The sequence below is a fragment of the Watersipora subatra genome, chromosome 9 (assembly GCF_963576615.1).
Source record: "Watersipora subatra chromosome 9, tzWatSuba1.1, whole genome shotgun sequence".
NCBI lineage: Eukaryota > Metazoa > Bryozoa > Gymnolaemata > Cheilostomatida > Watersiporidae > Watersipora > Watersipora subatra.
Genome location: NC_088716.1, coordinates 54019105 through 54035911, shown reverse-complemented (window position 1 = coordinate 54035911; position 16807 = coordinate 54019105). Strand labels below are relative to the sequence as shown.

General features: G+C 33.9%; 1 protein-coding gene across 3 annotated transcripts in view; it reads left to right on the top strand.

The window, feature by feature from the left end:
- The window catches only part of LOC137405522 (hepatocyte growth factor receptor-like), a 63449-nt gene extending 48211 nt beyond the window's left edge, over positions 1–15238 (top strand). For all 3 annotated transcript variants that reach the window (XM_068091824.1, XM_068091823.1, XM_068091821.1), the window contains 14 exons: positions 1694–1836; positions 2385–2540; positions 3227–3314; positions 4232–4283; positions 5135–5235; positions 6632–6856; positions 7827–8031; positions 9440–9631; positions 10401–10585; positions 11117–11226; positions 11993–12158; positions 12867–13003; positions 13316–13502; positions 14631–15238. In XM_068091824.1, the coding sequence (XP_067947925.1) occupies positions 1694–1836; positions 2385–2540; positions 3227–3314; positions 4232–4283; positions 5135–5235; positions 6632–6856; positions 7827–8031; positions 9440–9631; positions 10401–10585; positions 11117–11226; positions 11993–12158; positions 12867–13003; positions 13316–13502; positions 14631–14720 (2037 nt within the window). In that variant the 3' untranslated portion in view covers positions 14721–15238. The remainder of the gene's footprint in view (positions 1–1693; positions 1837–2384; positions 2541–3226; positions 3315–4231; positions 4284–5134; positions 5236–6631; positions 6857–7826; positions 8032–9439; positions 9632–10400; positions 10586–11116; positions 11227–11992; positions 12159–12866; positions 13004–13315; positions 13503–14630) is intronic.
- Positions 15239–16807: the final 1569 nt, after the last annotated feature.

Below are 16807 nucleotides of genomic sequence, written 5' to 3'. Positions count from 1 at the left end.
AGTACACACTTCGGGCTTCAGTAATTGAATATGGCTGAAAATGTCGTGACCTTGGTCATTATTTTATATCTTCTTTCTCAGTCATGCTTTCCCAACTGCTAGCTTATGCTTGGCTCAGCCTCAAATGACTTTGTTTAAACAGAATTATATACAAGTAAACGGTACCAAATGAGATAGAAGTGCCCGTTTTATTTGTTACTTATCTAAGAATACACTTAACAACTATATTGCTAGTTCTTTTAATATTTTGTCAAAAGAGATAAAATGTATACCTAAACTTAGTTTCAAGTCCTCGTATAGATTTTTGTCTTTGCGTTTATAACATCACATTGCATAAACATTTTTTATTGGTTGATTGATTTACTTTTTTTGGTGGCAGTAGGCCAATATGTAAAAAAGGTTTTTAAAAAAACAATTATGGACTGCCCAATCTTCTATCTTTTATCTTCTATCTATATATATATTTCTCAAAGTATGTCCGTATGTGTATTCTTGGTTTGATTGTCTGGCTATAGCAATTATTAGAATAGCTGTAGATGGACAACAATGCAGACGCAAAATCATGGCTTACCGCCATTAGAAGCCTAGCTTATTAAGCAGCTTACTGGAATTTCCCATTGGCGATAAGCCTGGCTAACAGCTGGAAAGTTACAGTTTTTTGACAAAGTTGTAAAATCTTTACAGTTGCATTTATTTTTCTCTTAATTTATTTCAACTACACAGAACACTTCTCTCATGATATGTAATTTGAAGTTAGAATGGGAAATGTTGTTATATGTTAAATACAAATCATTTTTTTGTCCAAAGACTTTTTTATTACCTGGGCAACGCAGGGTAGCACAGCTAGTTTTCATATATAAATCTCAATGTTTGTCCATCTGTCCGTCCATCTGTACTTCTGTCCAGCTATTATTAATATTGATAAAGTTTTAAGGCTGAGAAATACACTGCAAATTGGATTTGAACTCACAACCTCCAGTTCTGTGAACATCTATTTATCCAATACACTACACTGTACAACTTGTTACACCATGGAATAAATTTGCCTAATACTTGGAATACATGCCAATCTTTCATGGCTTCACGTTAAACACTGCAGCTAGCGTTATGCGTAAAGTCATACCAGAAGAACAATTCGTAAAGCCATACCAGAAGAAAAATTCATGCCCATAAGTGAAAACAAAGGTGTAAACTCATATAGCCAACAAGACTATAGCAATCAGTATAGATCTATAGTAGGCACTGCAGCCGGCATGGTATGAATTACACAGAAATGAAGTCAGTTAACAGGAATAGCACAGTACACAGAAATAAACAATTGCCTTTATTTAAAAGTTAGAATGGTAAATTTTGATGTTGAATATGTTCATTAGAAGTACCTTTTCAGTAGAAAAACCTTTTTGGTTACCCGTGCAATGCTGGGGATCCATCTACTAAAAGTATATAGATATATAAACCCTTGCGGGTATCAGTTTTAGGATTGACTAATACTGGTTACATTTAGTTGCAGCTGGTCAAATGTTTCCATTGTTAAGCAGATTGACTTTGCCGATATACCGTTATGTTTCTGACTATACAACATTTTTGTTAGGACTGGCACCAGTTTTCTCCTTTCTCGAAACGACCAGTAATATTCTTTAATACTTTCTCTCACATCACTTGTTTTCATCAAATATCATTTATATTTCTGAAGGTCAGCCCAGAAATGATAACCTCTGTTAATCCTACCATGGGACAACTCGCTGGAGGAACGGTTGTGACTGTTACAGGATACATACCAGATGTTGGCTTTGCCGTGTACTTACAAGGCAGCGGTAAACTGCCGCACCAAATAAAGTAAATATCCTTTTGTGTACTCTCAAATTTTCTCCATATGGTTTTTTAGTTTCCTATATTTATGGCAATTGTTATTTTATTCATTATTATTATTATTACTTATTTTAATTGATCAGTGAGACAAACCATAACAAGCTTACACGAAATTTAATATGACTTTTGAAAGCAATTAATCATGGTATATAATTTTGGGAGTCTAAAATTTGGAATGACAGGATCAACTTGTGAACATAAAAACATATAGTATAGATTGAAGGTTCTCATACAGAAACAAGTCTGAATAATTTCAGTATTATGTAGTTACTATAATTTTGGCAGTCTTTTTGTAGATTAATAATTTTTCGTTTCTGATTATTTTATGCAAGACCAAGCTGTCTGACTATCTGCTGCTCCTACCTGATACAAATCAGTAAGTCAAAGCACATGGCGTATATTGTGTACATGTACATGACGATAAGAAGTGAAAGCTGTGAACTAAAAGTAGAGAGTGCGCTTCTGATATTATACAATTTAGCTCATACGCTATAAAAGATTGAACCATGTTTTAGAAATCAGGAGGTGAGTTTTGTCATGCCAAAACAGAAGACTCTAGGAGTATTTAAGCTGACTATCCAACTGGATGAAAATGTTACCAAAATTGTGGAGTTTGAGTACAAAGAGAATCCAGTTCTGGAGGAAACCGAGCTAGCAGAAACAATTGCCAGGTTTGTTGAAATTAACCTCGTTTTACCTGTTGAAGCGTATGCTTACATACTTCTCAGCCTCTCATCTTTACATAGACTAAATAATTAACATAACATGTCTTTAATGTGAAGTCGCTGATACTTATGTGTGAATTTGATGCTCACTGTTTGTGAAGTAGTTTGTTTTGATTTCTTGTAGACCTATAAAATCTTTGTTATTAGTTTTACTTAGTAGAGTAGACTTTGCTGTTTAGAAAAAATAAGCAAACTGTTGTAAATAAACGTCGAAGGTGTGCGCTCTCTATCAAATTATTTTAAAATTACCGTAATCATGATTTATAAACTATTGAAATTGATCATAAAAAAGAGAAAAGTTGTTGATGCAAACTAATATCGCTACAGTTATCATACAGCTCACAAATTAAAAAGGTTGAATGAATTTTTTCTTTTTTGTTTGTCGAAAGGAGTGAGTTTGAAAAATCTTGGAGCGGATTCGGCGATTAAATGTATTTTACTGTTTTTACAACATAAAATCTTTATAACGTAAACATTCCTGGAATGAATTGTTTTTGTTGTAGAAGCGCCTACTGTAATATAAGGAATTTTTATGTCAAATGATCCTAATTTATCAAAATTCTAACTGCAAACACGCCTTGTTTTTACTTGTGATAAACTTGGATACAAAATATCTATAATAACTTTTACAGCGGTGGATTCAATGCTACATTTTTGGTGAAGAACATTAACTCCTCTTCCCGCTATACACTAACAGCTCCTCTATTGAACACATCTTATGTAAGTACAACATTCTCCTGGTTCCGTCTGCTCTCTCTCTCTCTCTCTCTTCCGAGTTTAATTGCTTCTCTTTATATGATCAGAATCACAAATATGCATTATCAGTCAGGGTTAAATACCAGCTTACACGTCTACTAATAGTTACAAGGAAACTGTACAGTAAACTCAGGTACAGTGTTAACTTGTACTTGTAATCTGTGATATATTTGATAAGCTGATTGTAATAAAGATTCTATTTGTTACGTATTTGATTAAATTTCATTTTTTGTCATGTACTTGCCTTTATGTTTTGTCTTAGAGTTAGTCCTATTTATACTATCTTTGTGTTACCTCTATGTTGTGTCTTATAGTTACCTCTATGTCCTTTCTTATAGTTACCTCTATGTTGTGGCTTATAGTTACCTCTATGTCCTTTCTTATAGTTACCTCTATGTTGTGTCTTATAGTTACCTCTATGTTGTTTCTTATAGTTACTCCTATGACATGTCTGAGAGTTACCTCTATGTTGTGCCTTATAGTTACCTCTATGTCCTTTCTTGTGGTTACCTCTATGTTGTGTCTTATAGTTACCTCTATGTCCTTTCTTATAGTTACCTCTATGTTGTGTCTTATATTTACCTCTATGTCCTTTCTTATAGTTACCTCTATGCCTTGTTTTATGGTTACCTTTATGTCCTGTTTTATAGTTACCTCTATGATATGTCTTATGGTTACCTCTATGATGTGTCTTAGAGTTACCTCTATTTCTTGTCTGAGAGTGAAAATTAATTTTGTAAAATAGCAGCTTTAACCTCAACAAATATCGTCTCTAGCTTTAGGTATCTGTTTAAATAATAGACAAGTTATGAAAAAATGTCAAGGTCAAATGACATGATGTGACAAAGTTGGGTACTAATCATATGTTAATATACTTACAGGAGTGTGTTAAGGATGAAGACAGGGTGATATGCGATATCGGAAGTTTTCCAGGTATGTTAACTTGTATTTCTTACAATACGCTAAAATAGTTAGTAATATCAATTAGAGTTTTGTAAAGTCTGACAATACACGGCTCTACAAACTAATGTTTTGCGCCAATGTGTGTATCGACTTGGTCATCAAAGTTTGTGGCGCATCCTTTTGGGGAGAGTTCAGTATTTTGATGTTTGCTCTGAGTGTCTTTATATCTCTCATTTCTCATTGGCTAATTCTGTTATTGACGTACACATTTCTAGCATTTCCATAAGTTATCAGTATTGATATGCTTACGACTGCGATAGATCTTTTTGGGATAAGAAAATATGATAAATGATCTTCGAAGAATAAACTTTATTTAATTTTTGACAATAACCAATAAGTATAAGAAGTACAAGTGTTGTTAACATATGATAATTTTGTCTTAACTACTTGAGAAGAACACATGTAGTATGCAAGCTTATGTTTGTGTGGTAAGTAATCCATCAGAACTGCCATGTTAAGGTTTCATTATATATATTGCATTATATTATGTTAATTATATTATTTTATCTTTTATATTTTAAATATTACATGATGTTATACTATATAAGATTATATTATATAAGATTATATTATATAAATTATATTATATAAATTATATAAGATTATATTATGTGAAATTATATTATTTTTTATTATATTATTTTAAAGTTTATTATATTACATGATGTTATATTAAGTCAGATTAAATTATATAAAATTCTATTACATAAAATTATTCTCTATGAGAATATGTTATGTTTTATTATATTACCAGTACTTAGTTTTTGGCTGATATAAGTACTTTCCTGCTACATGAGATGATAGTCTAAATTCAAATTCAGATGTAACCACAAATAAAGAGCAAATCTACATGGAACTAATCAGTGATGGAGTGAGAATTGCAGCTCCCTATGTGACTGTTCATCCAGATCCTCAGTTTCAAGTAGGTCTATTCTTCCTTACCTCCTGTAACTGATGATATACTTTTCTAAGCGGTATGTAGACAACCTATTCGTTAATCTCTTACAATATCCTCACATGTAGCAGTCATCGTATGTACTGTATCTCGCTCTGTATGCGTTGTATGTTGTATTATGTATTAGAGCTGCGTCTCACTTGTGGCATTATTCGTGACCCTCTACCATTATTAATCAACTAGCTACGTTGTAAAGGATTTTGGTCGGCCTTTACTCAGACACGATCTAGCTTGTGATAAATGTTGCATGAATGTAAGAGAATGAGTGTGGTTTTTCTTTCGTTGTTATTCCGACGGAAATTCTATTGGTCATGGAGCTTGCGACTACTGCTCTGCTCTCCCACTGAAAGCGCTCTTTATATATACATATATTTTACCCGTTTTGGATGATGGGACCGAGTAAGGAATCGTATAAAAGTATATATAGAGTCGCTACTACGTTGGCATGGTTATAATAAACTACAAATTATTAGCGATATGATACATAATAAAGGAGGCAAACGCAACATGCCAAATATATATGAGTAATTATAAGAATAATATGCTAACAGAAAGTCATGGCTCGGTGTCCACCGCACTGTCTTGCTACTTATAACATAACATGTATTTACCTCTTCAAATAATAAGTTCCTGAAAATATTTGCATTGCGCTTGTGGTTGTCAAAGAGAGAGTACCCTCGGGATTGCAATGAATACAGCTTAATATAATTATCTGCTCATGCATACTTATATAAGCCAGTAAAATGCATTAAATCTAGTTTGTGTCAAAATTGCTCAAAAGTGAGAGCATAATAGTAAGAGTGCTTCCATTTGATGTAACAGTTTGTCTAACGTACAAACTGAACGTGCCACTAGCTTTGTATCTACTCACACATATGGCCCCCCTCAGCATGTGGCCAGATTTTCAACATATATTTAATATACAGATATACAGTATAAGTTATACCTAGGCCAGTTTACTTGTAAACACAGTTAATTTATCTGACTTTATCTAATTAACCGCCTTTATGTATAAATTTTGTCTTGACTAGAATAGGGTCTTGCTTTAAAAAGTTGGTTGATTTTATTTGCATAACAATATGTGGAAGGCTACACTAATGTGAGTAAGTATTTAGGTATCAGGGATCACTAGGGTAGACGTTATTCATGTTATTCCAGGTGTAACTTCTAAAAGTATAACTGACTTATGGTATTGGTTTACTGTTTGGAATTAGCTTATGATATTGAAAATAGGAAGTTCAAGCTGAAGGAGCGTTTTTTCACATAAAATAGATCATTTTTGCATGTTAGTCTTGAAACTAGAGACAACATTCGCAATTATAAACAATCTGCTTTTATTTTAGTTTTTATATATCTATTTTAGGTTGGTCCTATAAGTCTGAATGTGAGTAGTCAGCTGACTCTGAGCGGCAGCATGTTAGATGTGGACAACTTGAATAGCTACTATGAAATCTTCATAGAGCTATCTGAAGCAGTTAACATTCCGTGTATAATAGATGAACAAAATATAAGAGAAGATAAGATAACTTGCCAGCCAAATATTGGGAATAAAATCAACACCCTTAACTCTGAGCACAACCCAATCAAGGTAAGTAAAAGAGGAAGGTTTTATACAATAGGAGGCAGTATATACAATAGAAGGCAGTTTATACAATAGGAGCAGTATATACAATAGGAGCAGTATATACAATAGGAGACAGTAGAGAAATGAGAAGAGAAGGTGCAACTTAAAATGTTGGCAAAGCAAAGTAAAACCGCTTAATATTCGGAAATATCAGCCTCTTCTCACGTTATTGGTCACACTTATATTATAACTGCATTAGATTATTAAGGCTTGGCTTTTTCTCAACTGTGACACTGTGATATCATCTCTATATATAGTTTCCATTATGTCTTTAATAAGGAACTAAATTTCCGTCAAAAATAAAGCTATCAATATTTTAATTTGACACCACCTACGCCTGACCAGCAAATGCCCACGTGTATATTCTAATTTTATAAAGTTGTTTAGCTCCAAATGTACATTAATAATGTACATTAATAATGCATGAAATCTCTTCCTTAGCTACCATCTGCCCACGGGTCAGGATACCTTTCCTAAAATACTCTGTTTCAACAAGTTGCATGAAATGGCTAATAAATACAACAAACAAGTCATGAGAGCAGACAAAATGCAGGGACAATGAAGACTCCCTACGAATGCTGCCCTACTACTAGTCTAAATACACTATGGATTATGATATGACTTTACCGCAAAGGGAACTCATTTTTGCTGATCAGGTTTAATTTCTATGTTGATTTGTTAAGGATGAGAAGGCTTAAAACTTTTACGTACTTAGTAGTTCAAGTAAACACTTTTGTATTACTACTATGTATTTTTCCAACATAAATTAATTTATTATTAAATTAATTTATTACTAATTAAATTAAATTTGTACATAAATTACTTTCCACAGCATAAGTTTTGTTTGAAGAACAATAACAATTTGGGAACAAACACAGTGACATTTATATTAATAGTTTTTTAGAATTTTCAAATTAAGGCTACTGTGTTTTAGATTCGCATTGGAAACTTGCTCATCAACAAAGGCAGCGCTGTGTTTCTCCTAAGAGCCAAAGGAGGAAATAACTTATCTCCTGAGGAGGTAGCAATAATCGTGAGTGTGCTCGTCACCATGGTTGCAGTGATAATCTGTGGGGCTCTGTTTTTCTTCAGAAGGTACCGATTGAGGCAGAGGGAGGAAAACTTTATCAGAATATATAGTAAGTAATATCATGTTATCATTTATTTATAATTTACGGCTTTTAAACCTTCTAGGTAGAAAGTTGGTAATATTCTACAAGGAGCTGAAAGACGACAAATGTTTGTAAACATCGTAAAGTTGAAATGAAAGGAGTGTGTAAATATTGCAGCAGACAAAATCAGAAGTCATTTGTCCATCTTTTTTACCATTTAAATTTTGTAAAGACTTACTGAGAAAAATGCATAAATTATTTGCACAAAGCCCAACGATGCCTAAAATTTTTTAATTTTCTATCAGATAGCCAGCAGGTGCCCACCTGCTGGCTATCTGATAAAATAGCTGGTTCTTAAGAACCAGATGCAGTTTTTAGACCAAATATTTTTACTGACCTGGTAGAAATCACGAGCATATACGTGTGAAGTTTGGATAAAATTGGACAAACAATGTGGTCATGCCTCAGGTTAATGCAGACAAGCAGACAGACACAATGACAACGTAGGATTTGCTAATATAGGTGCCGTAAAATTTAATTGCTCTGTATTTAGCAAACTCAAAGGTGAAAGGTTAACTCATTCAAATCATGCTGCAACATTATACTTTGTTACTTTCTGTTCTTTTCAGCTCGAGACACACAGAAATATTCTAAAAGTTTTAAAGTTTACAATATTTGAAGCCTGACACAATTATTAGTGCAAATTAGTGCAATTATTAGTGCCATAACAAAGTGCTTCATATCCTGTGCCAACCAAACAAATTATTCCAAACAAAATATGACCGTACAATATATATTTATTCTTTAACAAGTTAATTTGTATTAATTTTAGTTGTAGAAAGGCCTTTTTGAAAAAATTAGTAATCAATTAAAATACAATATAGTTGCATGTAAGATTTTATTGTGATCAGCTAAAACCTTGTATGGCAGCTTATTTTCTCCACACGACTACATGTATGCTCAGACCAATTCCTTTTATGATATCATCATCCAAAAATATTTGTACTTTATTTGAAGGGCGAGCCTTGTTTAACAATAATACATTAACTTATTTTAAATAAGGACTCAGTTCAATCAATATTAACAAGGATCAATGGCAATGCAATTTAAATTCCATGTCTGTCTTTGTCGCCTATCGAATTACAAAATATTCTAAAATTTCAACTGCTCTGACAACTTCCTTGTTACTGCTGACTAAAAAATTAAATTTAGATGCCTATAAAATCATAGTTACAAGCCATCTACACAATTATAGCCTGAAAAACAATGATATCTGATGAAGGTGCCTCATGTCTTTTAACCTTTTACTGAGCTCTCCGAAAAAACACATGCGTATTATTTGTTATTTAAGAGCCTCTTTTTAAACAATTCTAATAATTGGATTATCATTACTGAAACTTGGTTGAGGTTCACTGCTATTATGTGCTCTCTACAGGGGAAGATGATGAGTGGCTCGTCCATATAAACATAGACCTTAAGGCTAAACTTAACCCTTTGCTCATTGAACCCGAGTCACTAAAACTTAAGAATCAAGAGCCAATCGGAGAGGGTAACTTTGGAAAGATTTATCTCGGCCAGCTCTACAAAGATCGGCAGGTCAAAACAGTGGCCGTCAAAACTTTAAAAGGTATTTACAATACAGATATTTCCAAAGATGGGCAGCATGGGTGGCTACTACAGCAGCGATAACAACTGGTGACGCCATTTCAGATGTATTTGTCTAGTTGTCTATTTTAATCCTGAAACAGTCAGATCACATCAAACATAAAAAACAATCGCAAATGATAGAAAAACACCAGCACTTTCTGATAAACTCTGCTAAGATTTGGTGCAAGTTTATCTTTAATAAAAGTGATACAGTGGAGCGGCCAGTCAGGCCTGCCAACTCTCACACATTGGGCGTGAAACTCACGCAATCACCCTAAAGACAGAATGAAAATGCGTGAGATTTTTGCCCCAATTTTCACAATTTTACATATACTATTATTGATATATCAATTGCCCAAAAACCAATCTCAAGCATTGCCCCACTCTTGGGTTGGAAGGCCTGGCCACAGTTGTGTACCCTGATGAGGATATGGTGTAGAAAATATGCAGCAGTTGCGCTGCAGGTACAATCGTTTGTAGAAAGATCGTCTTTGATATGACTGTTGCACTAGCACTCATACTGGAGTGGCTGAAAATTGCCGTGACTTTAAGTAATAATAAACCTCAAATTCTAGCTTGTCAAAAAACAACAACATCATTTCGACTTAACATTTAAGAAGTGTCATCAACTTTTTGAAGATGATGTGTGCACATGTCTCTAGGAGTGATGAAATCATGTTCTTGAGAGATGGCATTTTTTTAATTTTTTGGCTTGAGTCAGCGTAGCCTTTCTTAATCTACTGTTGTAGAAATGGACACAAACATCACTGTCATAGAGAAGTTTCTAGAAGAAGCTGTAATTTTGGAAGATTTTCATCATGCCAATGTGCTACCCACACTAGCTGTTTGTATTCCGATGTCAGACAAACCGCAAGTCGTACTTCCCTATATGGCTAATGGAGACTTGAAGGCTCTCATTCAAATGGAAACCATGGTGAGATTTTTAATTAGCCACAAGTAAAACACAATTTTGTATTTGCATTTTGCTAATACAATGGGAAAATTACCAAATGAGCTATCAAACAGGTTTACTGGTCATTCACAATGGGCTGCCAGTATATCACAATGTACTAAGAATGTGAAGGCGTGAATAGCATACTGTTTGAATCTCTATGCCGAGCTCCAACAGGCAGAAACTACATTGCCACATGCTAATTTTATCATGAAAAAAACTGAACCAAATATTAGCTATCTACACTCATTTATGCAATAAGTAGAATTTACAACCTTTTTTATCACTGTAAAACACAAATTACCAGTCACCTCTTTGATCAATAACAAGCGCAATGCTCTGGAGATGGCTGTTTTTCCTTCTTTAGTTTCAATATTTTAGCCCAACACCTAATTAATTTTCTAACTATAATCGACTTCTCAAACACTTCTCAGAACCACAGGCTAATCAAGTCATCACTTAGAATGTGATTTAGCTAGTATTGTGTTTCATGACTTGTTATTAACTCTGCAGAAGTTCACCCTTGGAGACCTCATGCACTTCGCTAAGCAAGTAGCCTGTGGCATGGAGTATATGGCGAGAAACAAGTTTGTCCACCGAGATTTAGCAGCGAGAAATTGTCTGTAAGTAGAAAATTGACTTCCTTATGTATACTCCTCAAACAGCTGCATCTTTCAGTCCATCATTGCTTAGGTTTTCTTAGCCAAAAATTGGACAAGCTTAACCATATCCTTATTATTCTGTGTTAGCCAATCTGATTCATGCATTTGGTTAGATAGAGTTATTTTAAGATTACTTCGAACAGAATTCAAATCATTTTAACAGGTTACAGTAAAATGTTGAGAGCTCATGTATTATTTGCTGAATACTATCACATTTATAACCTCGGGGTGAAATGATGAATCAGCAGAATTAGAATATTTGGTCGCAGTGCCAAAAGGTGTCATACAATTGATGATAATTTATAGGTTCACTAGGAGTGTTTGTATTTGTGTTTAAGTTATGGAGTCAGTTGTTTGCAGAACAACAGTTGTATTAGATCAGTCTAAATAGCAGTAATATCTCAAGTTAACTACTCTGCCTGTTTATATAAACCTTCATTTAGTAAACAAACAAGCCTTGTACAACAAAACACACAGAGTTGTTGTATGAATGGTAAGGGTTGTTGCCAATGTGGTAAGGGTTGTTGTATGAGTGGTAAGGGTTGTTGCATGAGTAGTAGGAGTTGTTGTACGAATGGTTACAAAAGATAAGCAGGGAGAGTATAACTTATGGCACAAAAACTACTTTTAATTTGAAACTCTTGAAAACTCAGCATCTAGTTTGAAGTATAAAAACATTCAAATCGCTGAACTTTGAGTAAAGTTGTTCTACTAATTTCATATACAGGGTGAGTGACAAGTACATTGTAAGGATAGCAGACTTTGGACTCTCACGAGATGTCTATGCCAAAGACTACTACCGAAGAGAAGAAGATAGTAGTGTGGCACTTCCTGTCAAATGGCTGGCTATTGAGTCTCTTCAAACTGGAGTTTTCACCTCTCAATCAGATGTTGTGAGTCAGCTTCTCTTTGTTTTAAAAGCATTTACATGTTTCGGCTATCGAGTAGCATTGTAAACAATTGAACCAGCCTAAAAGCTAAAGACATATCTTGCCAACCAAGTCATAACAACAGTGATTTGTTTGTAACCTTATTTATTTTCCATTGACCAACAAGCAATGAACAAATTCTTATCTCATCTGACTCAAATGCTTTCACATTTAATAACATTTTATCACCGACAAACAGTAAAATGTACAATATATTAGGTGATGCTGCTGCACCTCATCACATTGCTATTTCGGTAACTTATGCTGAACTTCTGTATTTTGAAAAAATGAGCAAATTCCATAAATTAAAACAGTTATTGAAGTTTTGATATTTTCAAACTTTTTAATTATTCTATAAAAAATTATTTTGTAAATAACACATATTTATATCATACAATTAATGTATATATAAATAAACACACTAAATTGGTAAAAGGGTGTTGAAAAAGATGCAGGTGAACATTGTAACAGTACCTGGGGCCAGACAATGTAAAAGCTCTACACAAACGCAGTTCCACAGTATAAAACATGTACAGGGTTGTCAGAGTTGATAAGAAAGTCATTTTACTTTGTCAGCAATTTGGTAACAACTTAGTCGTGCAAATAAAAATTGTGAAAAAAATATGAAAGATTTGTAGAAAACAAATAGAAAACAGTTAGATTTGATTTTAGTGGTCATATGGAGTTCTGGTATGGGAATTAATTACTCGTGGCGCTGAGCCATATAGTGATGTAACTGGATGGGATGTTAAAAAATATCTGGAATATGGCCGACGCCTTCATCAGCCCAGATGTTGCCCTCCAGAAATGTAAGTAAGAAATACCAACATTGCTAACAAGCTTTCAATTAACATATTTGGAAAGCTTTAGCGAGTGTTTGACTGTTCGCAATTTGTTCACACATTTCGGAGTTATCTTCCCATGTTTCCATTGAGCGATTGCTTTTTCATAAAGTTATTATACAAGGTGGTAATAATACATAATGTGAAATTTTAACGTTAGCCATAATTCACTGTTGTGTCTGAGCCTATACTTCTATACTTCTATACTTGTCTAGTTCAATTGCATTTCCTGTGGTTCCTGCTGTGGTTTCTTCATAGTTGAAAATGTGCCTTATTTAGATACGACATGATGTGCAGCTGCTGGTTAGAGGCCCCCACTGACCGAACAACCTTTGCCAAACTTCATACTTACCTTGACAGTATTCTGGGTGACACAAAGTGTACCCCCCAGAGTTCCTACTCGTATATCAGAGACTATACTAAGGATATTTCTGCAGACTATGTTGATCAACCAATTGAAGTAGAGGTATGCTCTAAACCATTCAGACTATATCAGTTAGAAATTTGTTCACATTAAAAACCCCTTCATATAAATATATATGCCATATACATACATATCTCATACATAGTCCCACATACTTATAGCAGGTAAAATAGACAGGGTTGCTATAGATATATTAGAATGATGTATATTGGAAGGTTAGACAAAGCCTTAATAGAAATAACACAGTTACACTAGCTCTGTTGTACCCATTTTAATAGGACTCAAATTCTTGCACACAGAGATAACTTTAGTAAAATTATACTCAATATACTAAATTGAATAAATTTGCTCTCAGCAATCATTTGCATCTCCAAAATACAGGTTTAAATTGTCAAATACTAGCAAGAGAAGTTTTTGAAGCACTGGTGTTCACCTGTTAAAACCTGTGTTTACCTGCTAAAACCTGTGTTCACCTTATGCTGCTTTACAAGCTCCGAGCAAGCTCATGTTACACCCATTCCCTCTGATTACTTTGTGGGGTTATTTAAAGGCACATTTTGAGTGATGGTTTTTTCTACAAATTTAATTGGTGAATAATTTAATATCACTGACTAATATTTTTAAGTGAGCCGGGAAAGTTTGCCAAAATGTGAACACTGCTTCCTTTATTATAATAGAAATAAAAAACGTGATGATACCCACAACCTCTCTGGCAGCATTTTTTCGATAAACACACATTGCAAAATACCACCTGTTTAGTTAGAGTATAGTGAGGGTTTAGTTGATGGTATTTCCTGAGGTTAATGGTTTTACTTCAACTGCCGATATTGATAAACTTATAATATATTCTCTTTGCTAACACATCAAACCTCCCTAACCTAGGTCCGAAGCATTCATGACTGCAACTATCAGAAATAAAGTTCAATAAAGTTTCTGTCTCTTATAGCTTCACGAAAATATAGTCAAAGGAATAAACTTTTAATTAAAATATCCATCAGGAAAGCTACAATTTAGAGCCCTTTGTAACTTTTCATCTCTCAAGCTGACAGAACTGCACTAATAAACTTGGGTTGTTTATTGTATAATATAATGCATAGTTGATGCTATAGCTGTAGATGGTCTATTATAAAGATAGTAGAAAAGTGACAAGTTCTAGTTTTATCATTTTAGATGAAAGTTGAGGACTACAAAGAGTATCTCCGTTCACCACCACGTCAGCAAAGAAAACTCAACCACTATCCTGAGCTAAAGATGGCCTAAGTCAGTCTCATAATTTGTTCTCATTTGGCAGTTGTCTACTTTTTCCAACTGTCACTACAAAAGGAGGACAACTCTCACATGTTTAGTTATTTCGGGCAAGTTCAGATAAGAAGGTGGCTATCTGATCAGGTTAGGAGAAGGTGCTATCTATTACTTGTGCTTATCTTAGGAATGCACAAATTATGAATCCTATGTGTGTAGCTTTATTTTATTTTAAAAACATCTTGTACAGTACATGTTCAGATATTTTTTATTGTTCTGTTATACCAAAAAAAATTAATATTTGTAAGCCTTTTTTTAATAATCTCGTGCTATATTAAGATTTATCATTTTCTCAGAGTCATTCCTAAACTTTCAACTAAGTTCTTAAATTTTAAAGAATTTTTTTCCCAGGATTATGTTTCATTTTATGACTACAATTGAATTATTTTTATACAAACATGAACATCTGCACATAATTGCAGATCTTGTATTCTGTTTTATTTTATGTAAATAAAATATGTATGTATAACCTTTTATTAGCATTGGTAGTCATCAATAAAATGGTGTTGTTATTACATGGCTGGCTCTGTATGGTGTGGTAGCTTTTGTAGAAGTTGCTGCCAGCCCAAAAAAATTGATCCTAGGTCTATCAGTTCAAAAGGATGTTGTAATTCGAGTTATCAACTAGTTGCTGCTATTACCAGCCAGCACATGTACAGGAGATACACAGCTCATCATATTTGTATGAACAGAAGGAAGAGTTTAACACTCATTTATCAGAGATGGTTTGAATTGAGTTGGTAGAGATCATTGACTCTTTATTTAGCCAGTAAAATTAAATTAATTAGTTTTAATTGTTTTGTTGAATTTATTTATTTCAATTATTTAATCAATTACATGTAGGTTAAACTATTACTTTAAACTCACATGACACCTGTAGCGTTGGCTATCACTGGGTAGCAAAATAGGGAGTCCGCCCATGTTTTGTGACGATTCTGACGACGCGACGACAGGGATATTTGAAAAGTGACAGACGAGACGAACATTTATTAATGTAGGTGACGATGATTGTGTAAGTAGGATTACTAAAGGTACGGCTACACGTAACGAATTTTTCGTTGGTTCTGAGTTCTGGCCGAAATCACGAAAAACACAGAATTATTCGGTCGAAAATCACAGAATTATTTGAGCTGTGCATGCCCACCGAATTTGTCGACGAAACGCTTCACGCGAAACAGACTAAACAAATTCTAGCAGACTAAGCACGATTCTAGCTTTAGCAATTAGTATTAATAATAGTCCAAGATATGTATTGCGACACACAATAAAAATACAAAAGCAATTCAACATGGTATACACTATATAATTGTTAAAGTTGGGCTATTGTTGGTTATCGAACACGATTCTAGCAAATTTGAACTTTATTTAGTCCAAGAACATAATGCGACACGCAAAAAATATCACGGTAATTCACCATAGCAAATACAATGCAACCGACTTGATTGCACTAAAGATGGCAACATTTTCTACCTCAAAACTTTTGCTGCTAAAAAGGAAATTTTTATTATTAAAAAATAAACAATTTGTAGGCATAGTGTCCAAAATATATATACATACAATAGCGCAATCTAAGCAGTTGCATTGTGCACTATGTTGAATTGCACTTATACTTTTATTGTATGTCATTATACGTGTCTTGGACTATATTAATTACAAAAGCTGCTAGAACCGTGCTCGCTAGCATGATTCTAGCTGCACAGAATAATTCTGTGTGTTTCGTTCATTTCATGATTTCGCTCAGAACCAACGAAAAATTTGTTACGTGTGGCCATAACTTTACTAACTTATTATTTGTCCATAAATCAACACGATCAAACGAAACTTCACTAGTTTTGGTTTGAAGCATCTGGCCTAGCATTTATAGACTGCCAGTTAATTAAAGTAAACAGCAATGAAATGCCACGACACTGACAACAAATACGTTTCCAAGTCTGTGACTGACAGTGATTAAGACAATCTCGGTCTATTTTCAGTACAAGAAATGTAGCCCTAAAAACCTAAGACGGCGGTCACTCTTCGTGGGGTATTCAGCAATGCTCCCAAAC